Raw genomic sequence first — 16,770 nt, 5'->3', positions numbered from 1 at the left:
GCACGTCCATGGGGCATGGGAGATCTTTAAATCCCATAACCCTTACACATAGTAGTTCAAGAACAAGTCAAGACCTCACCTCTGTATGTCATTAGTTCTCTTCAAAAACAAAAAAAACAAAAACCCAACCAAAAAACCAGCAACAACAAGAAGGAGGTAAATGTTAGGGAGTTGCTTGAGGCACATCATAGTCAAGTGATCTGACTTGGATGAAGAGCCAGTAAATGACAGAGATAGATTTACATCCAGGTCTTTTGATAACAAACATGATACTCTATACATTATGCCAAAACATCTTTTAAAATTTTACTTAAGAATAGATCAATCCTATGTAGAGCCACAGAGAAGCAATGCAATTCAATAAGCAATAAATGACTCTTGTAATTTCTAGGTGTTGCTATGGGAAGCAGGTCTAGCAGGAGCTAGCCATACTACCATATGTAAGGGTTTTTGAGGTGAGTAAGGTGTATTAGATACAGTGATGGACAAAAGAATCAGAAGACCTCGGCACAAATCTCATTTCTGACATCATAAACAGTGTGATGACAGGCAAGTTCTAAGCCATAGGCAGCTCTCTACGACCTTAAGTAACAGATAGTTAGTTATCTGCCTCCAAGGATGAAAATGACAGGTTGCCTGATCTACTGACAGATATATAACATACAACGAAATGCTTTCTTTTTTCAACAAAAGCTTTCAAAGTAGCATTTAAAAGGAAAAAAAAACTCCTCTCTCCTAAGTACATATTATTAGCATATAGTCCAAATAACAATGGACAAATAGATAGAAGGTTCATGTATAAACTTTACTGTTCTTATTCCAAAGGTTTCTCCCTTAATTCCTTCACCATTTCATTTTTTGGAAAACAAGGGGGCAGGGGCAGGCTTAGAAGACTTTTCAAGTCCCCTTCTGCTCTCAATTTATTATCTTTTGATCCTTTGTAGTTGATACCTCCTATGATAGGAGCACTGTGCTAGATAAAAAGGGACAGGAAATATATCTTTTATGTACCAAGTTATCTACGTGTTGTCTCCCCTTTTAGAATGCAATCTCCTTCATCAATAAAAAATAGAATGTGGTGCAACTATAGAAGGAAATATAGAAAAAGTTCTGTGAGAATTTAGAAGTGGGAGAAATCACTTCCAACCTGGTTAATAGAGAGAAAGCTTCAGTGAGTCAAGTCAAGTATCCAATGTTTAGCAAATGCCTGGCAGATATTTGATACCTAATAAATGTTTTATTGACTGATTGAAGGTGGAATTGAAGGTGGGGCAAGATTTCAAAAGGTAAAAATTCAGGAGAGAGAGTTGGGGATGGAATTTAATAGGAGAAGCCAAAGGAGGGAAGAGTATTGAGTATACTTGGAAAAAAAGTAATTAGTTCTGTTTGGGCTGGGCATAGGGTAATGAAGGAGAGTAGTATAAGATTAGGCAGAAAAACATAGTTTTATGTGAGACCTACTTAACAAATGGCTGGTGTCCAATTAGCAGCTGTTAATGTATCAGACTGAACAGGTTGGCTTCATAGTGGATAGTGCACCTGGCCTGGAGTCACGAAGACCTGAATTCAAATTCGGTCTCATACCTACTAGCTCTGTGTCTCAGTTTTCTCATCTGCAAAATGAGCTGGAGAAGGAAATTCTAGTTCCTTTTCTCTATTGATTATCTCCAATTTATCCTGTGTAAAACTTGCTTTTACTTAGTTGTTTGCATGTTATCTCCTCCATTAGACTGTGAGCTTCTTGAGCAGCCTTAGTCTTTGGCCTCTTTTGTATTCCCAGCATTTAGCATAGGCCCTGGCAAATAGTAGGCACTTGATAAATGTTTATTGACTGATGAGGCAGATTTCTTCGGTATTCACCACTAACCCATCTTGCCTCCCAAACGAAACAGTCTATGAACAGTAGTTACTTAATAAATGCTTGTTGACTTAGATTTCCTGAGTAGTTAAAAATGAAAAGTTCTCTAAAAATTTATCAAGAAACCTAACCAAGACCTTTTTCTTTTTCGAATCCTGAGGTTTTGAGGTACTTGATAAAAAGAGTTGCCTTAAATAACATAAAGAATGTGATCAAAAGATTAAATTGTGGCTGGATTAAGTTGTCACACATTGATTTAATATTGACTGTCTTTTAAGTTTTTAATCTCTTGGAATTGTGTGGTATTATGTACTTCTTGTTCTTAGGCCAATACATTTTTAATTTCATCTCTAAAATGGTGGGAAGATGGAATTCCTTCTTTTTCTCTCTCTTTTCTTCTTTCCTTTTTTCTTTCATTCTGTTATGCTCTATACATAGAGGAAAATAGACTTCAAGGTCTTTTTATTCTCCTTTGAAATTCAAGAGAAATTTGAATTGTAGTTTGACAGTTGCCAGCTACTATCTATAAATCTTTCCTGAGGTAAAGGTTTACATTTTTACTTATTATAAGATTATTGATCTAGAAGTAGAAAAGGAACCTCAAAGGTTTTTTAGTCCAGCCTTCTTATGTTACAGATGAGAAACTGAGGCCCACAGAAGGTCATTCCAAGGTAGTGACAGAGGCAGAATTTGAACTCAAGACCTCTGACTCCAGATCCATCCTTCATTCCATGTCTCATACTCTTTCCCATTATTTAGACTCTCCTGTACAGTTGATATCTAAAATGTAATCTCTTGGGTTGCTATAACCCTTTGTTCTGTTGCAAGTACTTTCACATCCATTTTAAAAATCTATTGAGACAGTTAGATAGTTCAGTAGATAGAGTATTAAAGCTGGAGTCAAGCACACCTGAGTTAAAATCCTGCCTCAGACACTAGTTATGTATCCTTGGGCTAGTATATCTTAATATCTAACTGCTTCAATTTTCTCATCTGTAAAATGGGGATAAAAATAGAAGCTGTCTTCTCAAGTTATTAAGGATCAAATGAAATAATATTTGTAAAACATTTTATATGCACCATATAAATGCCAGCTATTATTGTTTTTGTTTATTATTATTATTATCCATTTTCTCATTTGTTCATTAAAACACCTGTGAAGTACGTAGAACAAGCATTACTATCTCATTATACAGATGACTAAGCTGAGACATAGGTTAAATTTGAAGCTGTATAGCTCATTAGTGTCAGAACTGGGGAAAAATTTTATAACATGCTACTATATCTTAAGAGTATATAGCTGGGAAGGGATCCTAGAAGACATACCGTGTTTCCCCGATAATAAGACACTGTCTTATTAATTTTTTTTGGACAGAAAAACACCAGAGGGCTTATTTTCAGGGGAGGGCTTATTTTAATGAACATTGACAGCAATTTTAATAAACAGGTAAATGTGAACAAAAAAATGTACCTTTATTCAATAATGATCATGTCATCTTCTTCAACAACATCATCATAAGTGTCCATATCCTGAATTCCGTCCTGGATGTCTTGCGCCTCCATTTCCTTCAGAAGAAGTGGACCCAATCTGTCATGTCCAGCAATATAGCTCTCTTTAAATGAATATGTCTTGTCCAGGTAACCTGCTCGTAGTGCAGCTCGGAGCGCGGTGTGCGTTTCACTGGGGAGGAGGGGGGGACGGTGCATACAGAGGGTACCGTAATGTAGCGTGTAGCGCAGGGGATCACCTTCACTACAGTAGCAATCTCAATAGGGCTTATTTTTGGGGGAGGGCTTATTTTAGAGGAATCTTACACAGTAAGGGGAGGGCTTATTTTCGGGATAGATCTTATTATCGGGGAAACACGGTATATAGGACATGAAACCTGCCTACAATATCTCTGCCACCTCTGCTTAAATACCTCCAATTACAAATAATTCATTACTTTGCCATCCAGGACTTTATATTATTCATTCACTTATTCATTCAACAAATGCCTACTGATTGCCTGATTTTAGTAAATCAATATTGCTATACTGATTGCAAGGTGCTGTGTCACTTTCACTGTAGGGAGTACAGAGGTTCTTAAGACAGTCCTTTCCCTCCAGGAGTTTACAGTATTGTGAAACATTGTGTTTTTCAACAAGTTCTTGATATTGTGTTGAAATTTGCTGCCCTATAACCATTGGTTCCAGTTATGCCCTCTGGTGCTATGTAACATGATGTTTTGATTGTGTTTATAATGGACAGAACATTGTATTTGGGATTGAATCCCATCTTTTGCCAAGAGCTAATTTGTGACTTTGGACAAATCACTTAATTAACCTCCCTGTGCCTAAATTTTCTCATCTGTAATAGGAAGGGTTTGGAGCAGGTTATCTCTAAGCACTCTTTCAGCTTTAACAATTAGTGTCTTTATGCTATCTCTTCCCCCTTCCACATGATAACTGCTGGTGGTACAATTTTATGAAAAGTTAAATGGAAAACAGCAGCTGCTTAGTTGGATTTTGCCCTGAAAAACAGTGAGGGTATCCAAGTGGTGTCAGTGCTCTGGCTGAAGGGACTTCAGAGAAGTCCCAGAAGACTGAACCTATAGGTCATAAAAACATACATTCCCATTCCCCTCCTTCCCCTCACTTCATTACTGTGGGTAGTGAATTGAGATTGTCTAGTTCAATGCTCTTTTATTTACCCCTGTATTAAACTATTGCAGCCTAAAAATTCCAGACCTTATTATCACTTATAACTTTTTGTGATTATTGGCTTTGACTGCTGTTGCTTTAGATACAGCTTACTCACTCTCTTTTGCCCTTTCAGATCCACTACCCATATTCCTAGTTTTAAGTCTTGGACTGATTGTGCAACCAAAAAAATGGACAGGTTTGACCATATTGCTTTACTACTCCAAAACCTCTAGTGGCTTCCTATTTCCTCTATGATAGAATACAACCTCCTTAGTCTGGCATTCAAGGCCCTCTGCTATCTGTCTCCTTTCCAGTAGTAATTTCACATTACTCCCCTTTATACACAACATTCCAGAGAAAATTCCAAACTCAATATGCAATCATATGTTTACATAAACTCATCTTTATCCCATTGTAATTGTTTTTGTTACAGTATATAAATCTGTGGCTAGAAGGGATCTGAGAGGCCAGCTACTTCAACCACCTTGTTTTGCAGTTGAGAACCTAAAGGTCTAAGAAGGTAAAATGATTTGCCTAAGATCATGTGTAGTAAGCATTAGAGGTTAAGATTTGAACCCAGGTCCTCTGTCCTCAGAGCCCGTGGTCTTTGTGTTGAGCCATACTAATTAGGGAGAAAAGAGGAGTTCTAAAAGGATTTTTGGCAGAGGTGTTTTAGAAAGGGAAATCCCCTATGCAAAATTAAAAATTTTGCCACTGAGTCTTGCCATTAAAAAAACCAACCAAACAACAACAAAAAACAAACAAAAACAAACAACTGATCCCTTTATTTGAAAGTACAGAATGGTTGGTTGTTCCAGTATTCAAATATGAATGAAATGTTTTTTCCTCTTTTTTGATATTTTCACTTTAGTCAGACCACTTCTAAATAGAGAAATGTTAACCAAAAAAGAGTAATATTTGGAAAGTATTTTCTTTTGCCTTATTTATATAATGTTGGTATAAAGGTTTCTCTCCAGCTGAATTCCCCATCTTATATAAATGCCACTTCTGTACTATGTGTTTTTCCTATGTCTAGGTTGGGTGGAGGAGAAGTTAGAAAATGTCTGGTTTTGGTTTACTTTCGTGTGAGTATTAATAAATGTGGAGAGCAAAGCAGCTTTCCATTAGAGGCTGTTGTGAATGGGAGGTTAGAAGCAAAGAAAAATCATATCACCCTCAATTTGTTTTCTTTGGCAGTTGTAAATGTGAAACTAGCAGACTTAGCAGTTGAGATAGGCATGACTTCTTGACTATTTTTACCCCAAGGTTTAATACTGCCATCCATAAGAGGGGGAAGCCACCTCTGCTACCACCCTGTAGTATCTGTAGCAGTGTGTATGTGACAATTTAGTATCCCTCTCAAACTCTTTGAAATGACAACCCTGGCACTCTAGAGGGATTTATTTAATCCTCCCATATGTTCAGCTTCCTGAGGCAAAATAGCTGAGCCTTAGAAATGTTACTCTTGAGATAAAACTGAGGTCCCACAGTATGGGGAGAGCTTGGGAAGAGATTGTGGATAGAAGTCTTCATGTGTTAACCAGGCACTACCATTCTTTTCTTTCCACATTGTCAGTTTTAAAAAACAGGTTTATTGGTACTCTGAACCCATGGGGTTGAACCTATTTTTGTGCCCAGTAAAGTTGTAACCATGGTGCACCTGAGTGGTAAACTGAAATGGGACCATAGGTTGTCGGCACTTCTGGTCTTTTAGCCAAAAAGATAAGCATTTCTTAGTTGTCAGCAATACATGATTAGGATCTATTGTATGAAGAACATAGTCCTAGGCACAATGGTTGGCTTCTCTTTATTTGAAGATTTTAAAAGTGTAATTGTTCCTACAGTAATGGAAAATACATTTTGGGTCCTGAGTATGTGAGAGGTGATGATTCTGATTTTGGAGCATTTAAAGGAATGTTTATGATAAAAAATAAGCTGGAGTTGAAGGGGAGAGACTTTGGAAACATTTCCTATTTTTTATTTGTTTTATGTTTCTTTTTGAATAACAAGACCTTAGCTCCTGTAAAATGTTACTAGTGTAGCCTTGACAAACAAATCAGTAAACAGCCTTCAAAGAATCATGAAGCACTTTTTAAGAGGTTAACTTATTAGAGATGACCTTTCCTCATGCAATTCTGAACTTAAAGAATTAGTGACTTTGCACCAAGGAAGACAACATGTCACCCTCCTCCCCCCATGACAAAATTTTGGTGGCCTTACCTCCATCTGCTGTCGAACAATGATTATATATGCCAGGCTCAAAATGGACTATTTTGATGTACTTGGGGATTTAGTCATCCTGTAAATTAAACCATTGGTTTTGGAACAGAATGATGGCAATTGTACAGATCTTACTAGCTGTTAGTTGGGCACCAGATTGAGAACCCAGTAGTTACTGGGATGTTCCTAAGGACATTTTAGGCACTTCAGTCCTGGTTTTATGATCTACAGTTTCCTCTTAGCTAAAGATAATGCAACAAAAGGGCGGCTAGGTGGCACAGTGAATAGAGCACCGGCCCTGGAGTCAGGAGGACCTGAGTTCAAATTCGGCCTCAGATACTTAATACACAAAAACTAGCCATGTGACCTTGGGCAAGTCACTTTACCCCAATTGCCCTCCAAAAACAAAAAGCAAAAAAAAAAAAAAAAGATAATGCAACGAAACTATACAGATGTTAAGTAAAAAGATGTCTGGGACCTGTAGTAGATAAAAGTTTTTTTTTTAGAAAGGCAAACAGAATTGTAATCAATGTAATCTCCATTAATTATCCAAATCTGACTTCCAAGTTTGTGGAGAGGAACAAGCCTAATTTAAGTACTTTGATATCTCAACTCATTATTGATAGCAGCTAATCTGCTTAATTACTGCTTAGAGTGTCAACTCCCTTTATTTGCTTTGTATGCATAAAAAGCCCTTTGAAATCCAAATTTACCACCTGGCTTGCTCTAAAAAGAGGTGAATCTTGTAGGAGGTGGGGCAGTGTTATGCCCTGCTTTGGGTATTTGAGCAGGGTCTGATAAGGGAAAAATTATTTGGAATTAGTTCCTCACAATGCAGCTTTTGTTTTGTTTGAAAGGCAGCTTGCTATAAGATAGAAAACTTTCCTGGGAATCAGGAAAACCAATTAAAGTCATAGTGAGGAATTTAGACTTGATCCAAAAGCAAAGAGGGCTACTATAATTTTTAAAGTATGGAAATGATGTAGGAAGTGTTGGAGGGCACTTAGTCTGCCAGATGTGAATGATGGAAGAAAGAATTAGAAATTGAAGTCATGGAGACTTGCAGTCAGTAAAATAAGAATGAGATGAGTCCAAGAAATAGAATAGAAGTCTAAGAAATAGAGCTGGCAAGAAGAGTCAAAGATGATGGAAAAGCTCAGAACCTTGGGAGCAAATAGAAAGGAAGATTGAGTAAGCAAATAGAAAGATGAATCCTAGTCATTATAATTCAAGGTGCAAAATTCATTTTACAATCTGAACTCTGATTTGGTTAAAAACAAACAAACAAAAACCTTGTTGCTGTATCATCTCTGGGACTTTCTGTTGATTATTCTGTAAAGTAGCATGGGGAATTGAAGTTTAAATTTAGGCAGGATTCTTACCAAGTAGGAGCCAGGGCTCATTTGTGCAATGAATCAGAATCCTTCACAAAGAAAAGAAGTGTTAAAAACTCTATCAGATTTGTAGTGTTCTGTGACTTTAAGACCTTGTAGTACATATATGTGTGTTTATTTTGGGGTCAGGGAGTAGAGCTGAGGGTCACCAGCGCTTTCTCAGTTTTGTTTTTGTTTTTTGGGGGGTTTTGGTTTATATTGGCAGATCATTAATCACCTGAAAATTTCTTGTTAATCTCTCTCAGATTTAAATTCCCTTATTGCAAATAATTATCTCTAATTGCAGAGCATACAAACCTTTAATTCTTCTTCCATAGCAGTAAATGGAAAAAAAGGAGTAAGTTATTAAGATTTGTGTAGGAGTTCCCCTCGCCTCCCCCAAAGCCTATTTTTTAATAATCTAATATTTTAGACTTTTTCATGCAACCCACTGACAAAGTTCAGTGTTTCACATAATACTAACATCACTTCTCCTATATCTTACCTAAAGAAATACTTATATTTTAAGTTCTAATTTCCTTAGCATGAATATCCATTTGTTATAAATTAATGTTAGTGAAATCTGAATGTGACATCTAACATTTTCAAGGATGTGGGGCTTTTTTTAATTCCACTTTTAAATTAGAATTATCCAAAGAGTATCTTGGCCTGGGGATGGAGCTGCCCTTAGTTCCTCTGGTCTTTCCTACCTCACCAGTCTTCTTCTTATCACCAGCAGTTAAGGAAGAAGAGTGAGGCCATTCTACTGGAGCTGACATTTTCATATTTTGTAACTTCATTGCTGTCTTCCCTTTCAGATTGTAGCTTCCTTTCACTTTTTTTCCCTTCTGGTGGGGGAGAAATGGAATTTAAAGTGTGATTGATTGAGTAAATGTTTGGTTTAAAAAGATATTAAAATTATGTGGAAAAAATATAAAATGTTTAAAAAATGGCATGGACATGCTAAACTCCATTAATTTGGTTCTATTGATTTGGAATTTTTGACTGTATAGCAAGGATATGGGCAAAAATTTAACATTGCTAAACAAATCTTTTGTTACTGTCATAATCAGAGGATTCAGAACTTGAGAATCTGTCTCCTCTACCCTACTTGAAACTGTCTTTCTTTCCTACTCCTTTTAAATAAGTGTCTTTTCTGCTGCTTGTCTTGTGTGTAAAAACTCCTAATAAGGATTCTGGCTATCAAAGACAATGAAGATTGGTAGTGTTACAATTACAGGGAAAATGCTTAACATACGTGAGAGAATAAACTTCCCAATTTAGAAGCCCACATTTATAGACACAGATGGTTGAACATGTGAATAATAAAACATTTCTGTAACTATTTTACTATTAGGTCACACTTTGTTTTCTGTGATTTAGACTTTTTGTTTACTCGGTTTAGTCTCCCTTCTAATCAGGCTGAACTAGAAAGGATTTTCCATATTATTATTATATTATATATGCTGAACTATTGGTGAATTCCCTTGATCTATTTTATTACCTTCTTTTTTCCTCTCTTTTACAGCTTGGGTGAGTTCTCTGTCAATGGGGATGATCTTTTTCTGCTGTCCTATAGTGAGCGTATTCACAGATATATTTGGATGTCGCAAAACAGCTGTTGCTGGGGCTGCTGTAGGGCTCATTGGACTTATGTCTAGTTCTTTTGTAAGGTAAGGATTCTGTTTCCTCATATTTGATTGTCAAAAACTGTTTGATATCCTAAAGTAACTGATTTCTTCCTCAGCAACTACAGATCAGAGTTCCTTTTGGGATTTGCATTTTTTTTCTTGTAATGGGTTTATCCATAAATGTTCACAGAAGTCAGCAAAAGCACATTTTTACCTTGTTTTTCTGTTTCAAATCAGAGTTAAAATTGGGTGAAGCAAATAATGAAAGGGGGGTGGATACCAAGTTTTTTTTCCCTAAAAATAGCAATTTAGCTAAGGCAGTAGTTCTTTGAATTCTTATTATCATAAACTGGAGAGCATATTTGGGAAATTGCTTTTATAATTGGGCTATTAGTCATTTTAGGAAGTGACAAAACAAGTATCATTCTTAAGAGTCTGCTCATCAGGCTCATCAATTATTTAATATTTTCATCAATGGTGTAGAAAGTGTGTTGAAGTTCATTAGTTTCTCCAGCCCCAAGGGGGATAACATTGTACCTTGGATGAAGGGGTTGGAATTGGAATGGTCAATGAGTACCATTGAAGAAATGAGCAGAAACAACCTGGAATGAAGCTTAGTATGAATAAACAAACTATTCATGCTAAGAAGGAAAAAAAATTAGTGCAGAAAAAAATGTCCAGGGAGAATTGTATTAAGAATCAGTCAGCAGTGTTTTTTTTTTCTTTTTTTTAGGAGTACTATATTGAAACAAATCTAGGAGCCACAAGGCAATCTCCCACTTTTTTTTTTTTTGTAGTGATGCTTTTTTCCCCATGAAGGTTATTATTTTTTAAATTGGAGGTTTCAGGGGTAGCAAGGTGGCTCTGTGAATAGAGCATGGGCCCTGGAGTCAGGAGAACCTGAGTTCAAATTTGGCCTCAGACACTTGATCACACTTACTAGCTGTGTAACCTTGGGCAAGTCACTTAACCCCAATTGCCCTGCCTTTCCCCCTCCAAAAAGACCAAAAAATAAATAAATAAATTGGAAGTTTCATATAATAATAATGATGATGATGATGCTTCAAAGAGGTATGACAGTAGTTCTGAGTTCTCAAAGGCAATATCAGCAGAGCAAAAGCTCTGACAGGTCTTGTCCATTTGGAAAGGCTTTGAGTGATGTACTGTTACATCAGTCATCTTGGATCCAGTAGAGAAAAGTTTTTTAATTGACTTATTACCAGGTTAGCTACATAGCCATACATGAAGATAGTCTACTATGGTATATAACAAGAATGTATTCTGTATTAATAGATGGAGAATCCACACCAATGCAATCATGGATCCTTGAAGTATTAAAATAATGGAGGAAAAACTTCAAATTTCCATGAATGAATAATGCTGGATAACTGGTACATTTTAATTGAGTCAACAAAATTAATCATAGTATTAAATCTGATTTAAGGGAAATTACTAGTAACTGAATTCACCATCACAGGAGACAAAGCCAGTCTATTTAGATTGGATCCCTTTTACTGGAATATTGAGTCCAGTTCTAAGTTACACAACTGAAGAATGTTGAAGACTTGGGGCTGCACGATAGTCGCTGGAGGGCCACAGAGGAGGTGTAGAGCGGCCTGGCCCGCGCTGCTGCTTGCCCACCCACTGCGAGACCACAGCAGGTGCCCAAATCTGACAAGGTCTTCATCTGGCGGGACTACAGCAGCGGCACCCTTTGCCAGTTCCAGACTAGGCTCCCCACTGAGTTGGAGAACCGGACTGACTGGCAGCAATTTGAAGAAACAGTTCATGCTCTAAATAATCTTTATGCAGAAACAGAAAAGCTTGGACAATCTTACCTTGAAGGCTGTTTAGCTTGTTTGACATCATATACTATCTTTTTGTGCATGGAAACATATTATGAGAAGATTCAGAAGAAGATTGCCAAATATGTTCAGGAACAGGAGAATGAGAAGATTTATGTCCTGCAGGGCCTCCTTCTGATAGATCCAATTGAGAGAGGACTTCATGTTATTGAAATGACCATTTATGAAGACAGAGGCATGAGCAGTAGAAGATAAACCATGGAGTCTAAGGCGTCTCAGACTCTCTTCTGTCCACCTACCAACAGCAGCATCCCCTATCTGCTCTCCCAGCTTTATTACTTTGTATCTTCTGCCATCTTCTGTGATGCTTTTCTATACCAATGACTAACTTTCTAAAATTTTGCTCCTGGGGTGACATCTACTCACTCAGCATCTACTTTTTCTATTTAAACTGTGTGGGACTGTAATTTTTGTAGTTATTTTTGAGAAAATATAATGAAGCATTTAACTTTTTAAATTCAAAACAATTTAATAAAATGAGCTGTGTAAATCAGCCCAATCCAAAATCCATTTCTTATCTGCTACCAGGACTATTAGTTCTGCTCAACATTTATGCTGTCATCTTTTGATTTCAGCAAGTCATATATGGGTTTGGTTTAATTTCTCCAGAATTGAAGAAGGCCTTTTCTTCTGGGCATGGTTTTTGATGAGGGGTAAACTAGACATGTTGCCTGCTGACACATCTGCCAGACCTCAAGGAATTCACAGATCTATTTCTACTGTTAGTTTCTCATACCGAAGCTCATTGGAAAGATAGTGTATAATGCTATTTGTATTTAATGTAGCATTTATTACTAAGTCAACCAGTATTTCAGGTGATTTCCATTTACCTTGATTCTCCTTGGAGGATCTTCTATCATTATTACATTGGCATGAATGTTGGGAGGATGTATTATGTGTTGCTTGTTTTATTAAAACTCTGTAAGTACAAGAAAGTGGAGGCTAAGCCATCAGACCTATAGACATCCTTGCTCTCTCCCTTAATAAGCGAGTGCAATGAATGTTTTCCTTAGGACTTTATTATAAATATAACTTATGGGGAATATAATTTGGTAGGAATAATAATGTATGTGCTTATTTTTAACTTTTCCACTGGCAAAATTTAGGAATCACATACCTTTCTTGAATTCAGTATTGAGGATGCACATAGATCTTGTAATTAGTTCAGGTAAAATAGTGTGAATGTTTCCTGAGTAAAACTCCCCAAAATGTAAGTTAACATATATTTTTCTTCTACCTATATTCTTCATGATAGTGTTTTCCAAGACCTTGAAATTAAGTTAGTCATTATTGTTGATAGCATTGTTCTTTGGAAAGAGCTAAGAGACTTACTAGAAAAGAATGAAAATTAAAGTTCTACTCCCAGTGATATTGTAGGTGCTAAAACTGGATCTCATCTTCCAGATTTAATTTCTCTTACGGATTTGTTAGTCATATACCTAAATCCCAGAGGCTGGTTTAATATTTTAATTGTATAAAACCCTTTTTGCTTTTCTATAGCCCATAAGTGTATGTCTGTCTTCTTTTCACATTGTAATAACTTTGCCCAAATATCAAGGCATTAGTAAATTTTTTCTTAAATAATAATAATAATAAAAAAGAAAGCTTGGAAAGATTTCAGAGGAGAGCCACAAAAATTATTAAAGGTTGAAATAGACCTGTGAGGAAGGTCCAGAGCTGGGACAAGGCACATGTATGCCATTGGCCAGGTTTGAAAATTAAAACCTCAGTATAATATTTTTATTATATTATTCCCTAGAGGCTTTGACTATCCAGGTTATTTGACTTAGTAGAAAATCCCTGTGTATCATGGAGAGTAGAATTCTTTTTGGCATTTAAAATATGTACATTTACAAAAAGTAATATTAAAAAGTGTTTCACCCTCCTGTGTGTTGTACCCTTGGTGACCGACTGCCTGTCTGCTTACCTTGCCTTTCCCTACCTAGCTCTAATTCTAGGAAGGGCTGAATGAATTTAAATCATTGGGAGAAAACTGAGGGGAGATATAAAAGTTAATAATGTGAATAATAGATTATTATAATGTATGTGGTTAATGTTTTTATGGTGTTAAATCAAAAGATATGTCTGAGAAATAGAATATCATGTATCTTGGATTTAGACAGCATCTTTCTTTCAAATTCCTCAGTTCTAACAAGATTCCTAAAATTCAATTCAGCAATCATTTATTAAGCACTTATAATGTGCTAGGTACTGTGCTGGGTGCCCCAAAATAAAAAAAAATAAAGCAATTTCTACTTTAAAGAAATGTTCTAAATATATGTTTTTTTATACCAAAGAAAATAATGTTTCTTCTATTTAAAGTGTATTGTTCACATGTAAGATGAGAAGAATGTCCCTAAGTGACAATTTATCATCCTATAGCATTTATTAAGTGTTTACTGCACTATATGTGCCAGGTACTATCCTGGGTTCTAGGGATGTAAAAACAAAACAAAACAAAATGAAATGATCCCTGCTTTCAAGGGGCTTATATTCTATTAGAGGAGACAATATCTATGTAATTATATATGGAATAAATTCAAAATAAATACAAAGTAGTTAACAAAGGAGGGCACTAGCAGTTGAGGAAGATCAAGAAAGGCTTAGTACAGAAAGTAATTCTTGAATGAGATTCTGTAAGGTGAAGTAAGAAGAAAATACATACCTGGCATTTCTACAGAAATAGGAAAATTTGGAATAAGGGAGTATTTGGAAGAAATGTAATAATTTTTGTTTTGGACATGCTGAGCTTAAGATGTCTCTGAGACATCCAGTTTGAAATGTCTAGTGGGAAGTTGGTGTTATGGGGCTGAAGCACAGGATGAAGGCTGGGGCTGGATATATAGATCTGTGAGTCATCTGCATAAAGATTATAATTAAACACATGGGAGCTAATTAGGTCAACAAGAGGACAAAGTGTTTGGGAATAACCACAATTAGAAGAGTGATATCAGGTTGATGAGCTATCAAAGGAGATTGGGTGGTTAGATGAGAAGAAAAACCAGAAGAGAGTAATGTCATAAAATTCCAAAGAAAGTATCCAGGAGGAAAGGATGGTCAACAGTGTCAAGTGCAGTAGAATAGTCAGGAAGGATATAGAGTGAGAAAAAAAAATAGCCTACCAGATTTGTAAATTAAGAAATTCTTGCTTACTTTGGAGAGAGTAGTTTCAGTTAATGTCAGAAGTTAGACTGCAAAGTGCTGGAGTGATAAACATGGCACAAAAGAAGGTAGACACCTTTTTCTAGAAGTTTGACTGACAAAGGGAGGAAAGATGTAGGATGATAGCTTGAGAGGATGATAAGGTCTGATGAGAATATTTTAAGAACAGAGAAGGCTTGGGCATGTTTAAAGACAGTAGAAAAGTAGATAGGAAGAGATCGAAGATTTCAGAAAGGGGATGATAATTGAGGGGGCAGCCTGCTAAATGAAGACAAGCTGGAATTGGATTAAGGGTAGATATTGAAAGGGTGGCTTTGGCAAGGAGAAGGGCTATTGTGTTATTAGAGACTAGAGGAAAGGAAGAGAGAATGGAGAATGGTTTCAGGGAGCTTTGGGATGAAGAGAAAGGGAAAAGAGAAAACTCATGGTAAATGGCCCCAGTTGCTAATAGGATTGGGGAAATGGGAGGTATAGGAGGCTTGATGAGGGAAAGTTTGGAACAGCTTTTGTTGGGAATGATATAGGGAATCAATTATTTAAGAGTAAAAGGACTATCATTTTAGTTTCTGTAGGGCATCTGTGACTCTGGGCAAGTTACTTAATCTATTTCTGCCTCAGTTTCCTCAGCTGTAAAAATGGGGATAATGATAACACCTATCTTGCAAGGTTATTGTGAGGATCAAATGATATAGCAATTGTTAAGAACTTAACACAAGGCCTGGCATATAGTAAGTACTCTAGAAATATTAGCTATTTTTGTTATTGTTATTGTCATCGTTAATACTACTTCTACTAGTACTACTACCTTTGTTGAAGTGAGTACCTAGTTGAGGTTAGATATTCCAAATTTTCCCATTTTTGTAGAAAGCATCATCATGCCAGGCATATATTCTCTCCTTATATCCACCTCATAAAATACCTCCCTTCATTCAAGAATCACTTTCTATACTAAACCTTTCTTGATCTTCCTTAACTACTAGTGCCCTCCCTCATGGGTAGTGTAGGACTTTAACCCTGTTTGCAGCAGCAAGTGAGTAGGAGTAAAAAAAGTGAATCATGAGAGTAATGCAGGGCTAGGGTTTTGCCCAAGGACGAGTAACAATAGGGTGTAGGGACTAAAGATACAAGAGTAGAGGATAGGGTAGAATTGTATTGTTAACTATACAATTGAGATTGGGAAGAGAGGAAAATGAAGCTGGAGCAGGGCTCATAGACTGAATTCTGTAGGGCAGTGGAATTAGAGGTCTCAGAGAGGCCTAAGAATGGAGGCATAAGATATGGGGAGAGATGGAATTATAGACTATAATTCTGAACAGTTTCCTGAGATAAGTAATTGTGCAAATATATCAGTTTTCTAATGTTTTTTCTAAATCTAGCATTCATCAACATATAGAAACATTATGATATACAAAGGGCAAAAAAAGAGGACAGTATATGAAATTGAGAACTTGTTACATTATTTTTTTCAAATGCTTTATTAACTTCTGATTTACATCATTCATTTCCGCCAGATTTTGAGTTACAAATTTTCTCCCTGTTTTTCCCCTACCCACCGCCCCAAAATAGCAGTCCCACAGGATATCCCCTCCTCCAATCTGCTCTCTCCCATATTTTCTCCCATACCCTTTTTGACTTTTCCAGTGGATCTCTATGCCCCAGTGTCTGTATATCTTATTTCCCAATTACATGTAAAATAGTATTAATAATAGTATATATATTTGAGTATTTGATTTTAAAACTTTGAATTCCAGATTCATTCCCTTCCTCCCTTGTCTCCCACCCTTACTGGGAAGATAAGCAGTTCAGTATAGTTTGTACATGTGTGGCTAATGCAAAACAGTAACATAGTAGATATATTGTAAAATACTGACTATATTTCCCTCCCTCCTATCCCACCTCCCACTTGTTCTATTCTCTACTTTGATCATGTCCCTTTTCAAAAGTGGGTGCTCCCAACTTCCCTCCCCCCCAGCCTG

The 16,770-nt window shown here is 36.5% G+C and overlaps 1 protein-coding gene and 1 pseudogene across 1 annotated transcript in view; both read left to right on the top strand.

The window, feature by feature from the left end:
* SLC16A10 (solute carrier family 16 member 10) overlaps positions 1–16,770 on the top strand; it is a 165,455-nt gene that overhangs the window by 72,528 nt on the left and 76,157 nt on the right. Inside the window, exon 2 of the mRNA XM_069077039.1 lies at positions 9,665–9,809. Within this exon, the coding sequence (XP_068933140.1) occupies positions 9,665–9,809 (145 nt within the window). The remainder of the gene's footprint in view (positions 1–9,664; positions 9,810–16,770) is intronic.
* Positions 11,042–13,877, top strand: LOC138153142 (golgin subfamily A member 7 pseudogene; annotated as a pseudogene).

The sequence above is a fragment of the Petaurus breviceps genome, unplaced genomic scaffold (genome assembly GCF_028583685.1).
Source record: "Petaurus breviceps papuanus isolate PSGF00001 unplaced genomic scaffold, PetGlider_PUasm1.0 90977, whole genome shotgun sequence".
NCBI classification, from domain to species: domain Eukaryota; kingdom Metazoa; phylum Chordata; class Mammalia; order Diprotodontia; family Petauridae; genus Petaurus; species Petaurus breviceps.
The sequence above is the reverse complement of the archived record's forward strand: the minus strand, read 5'-3'. Positions and strand labels throughout refer to the sequence as shown.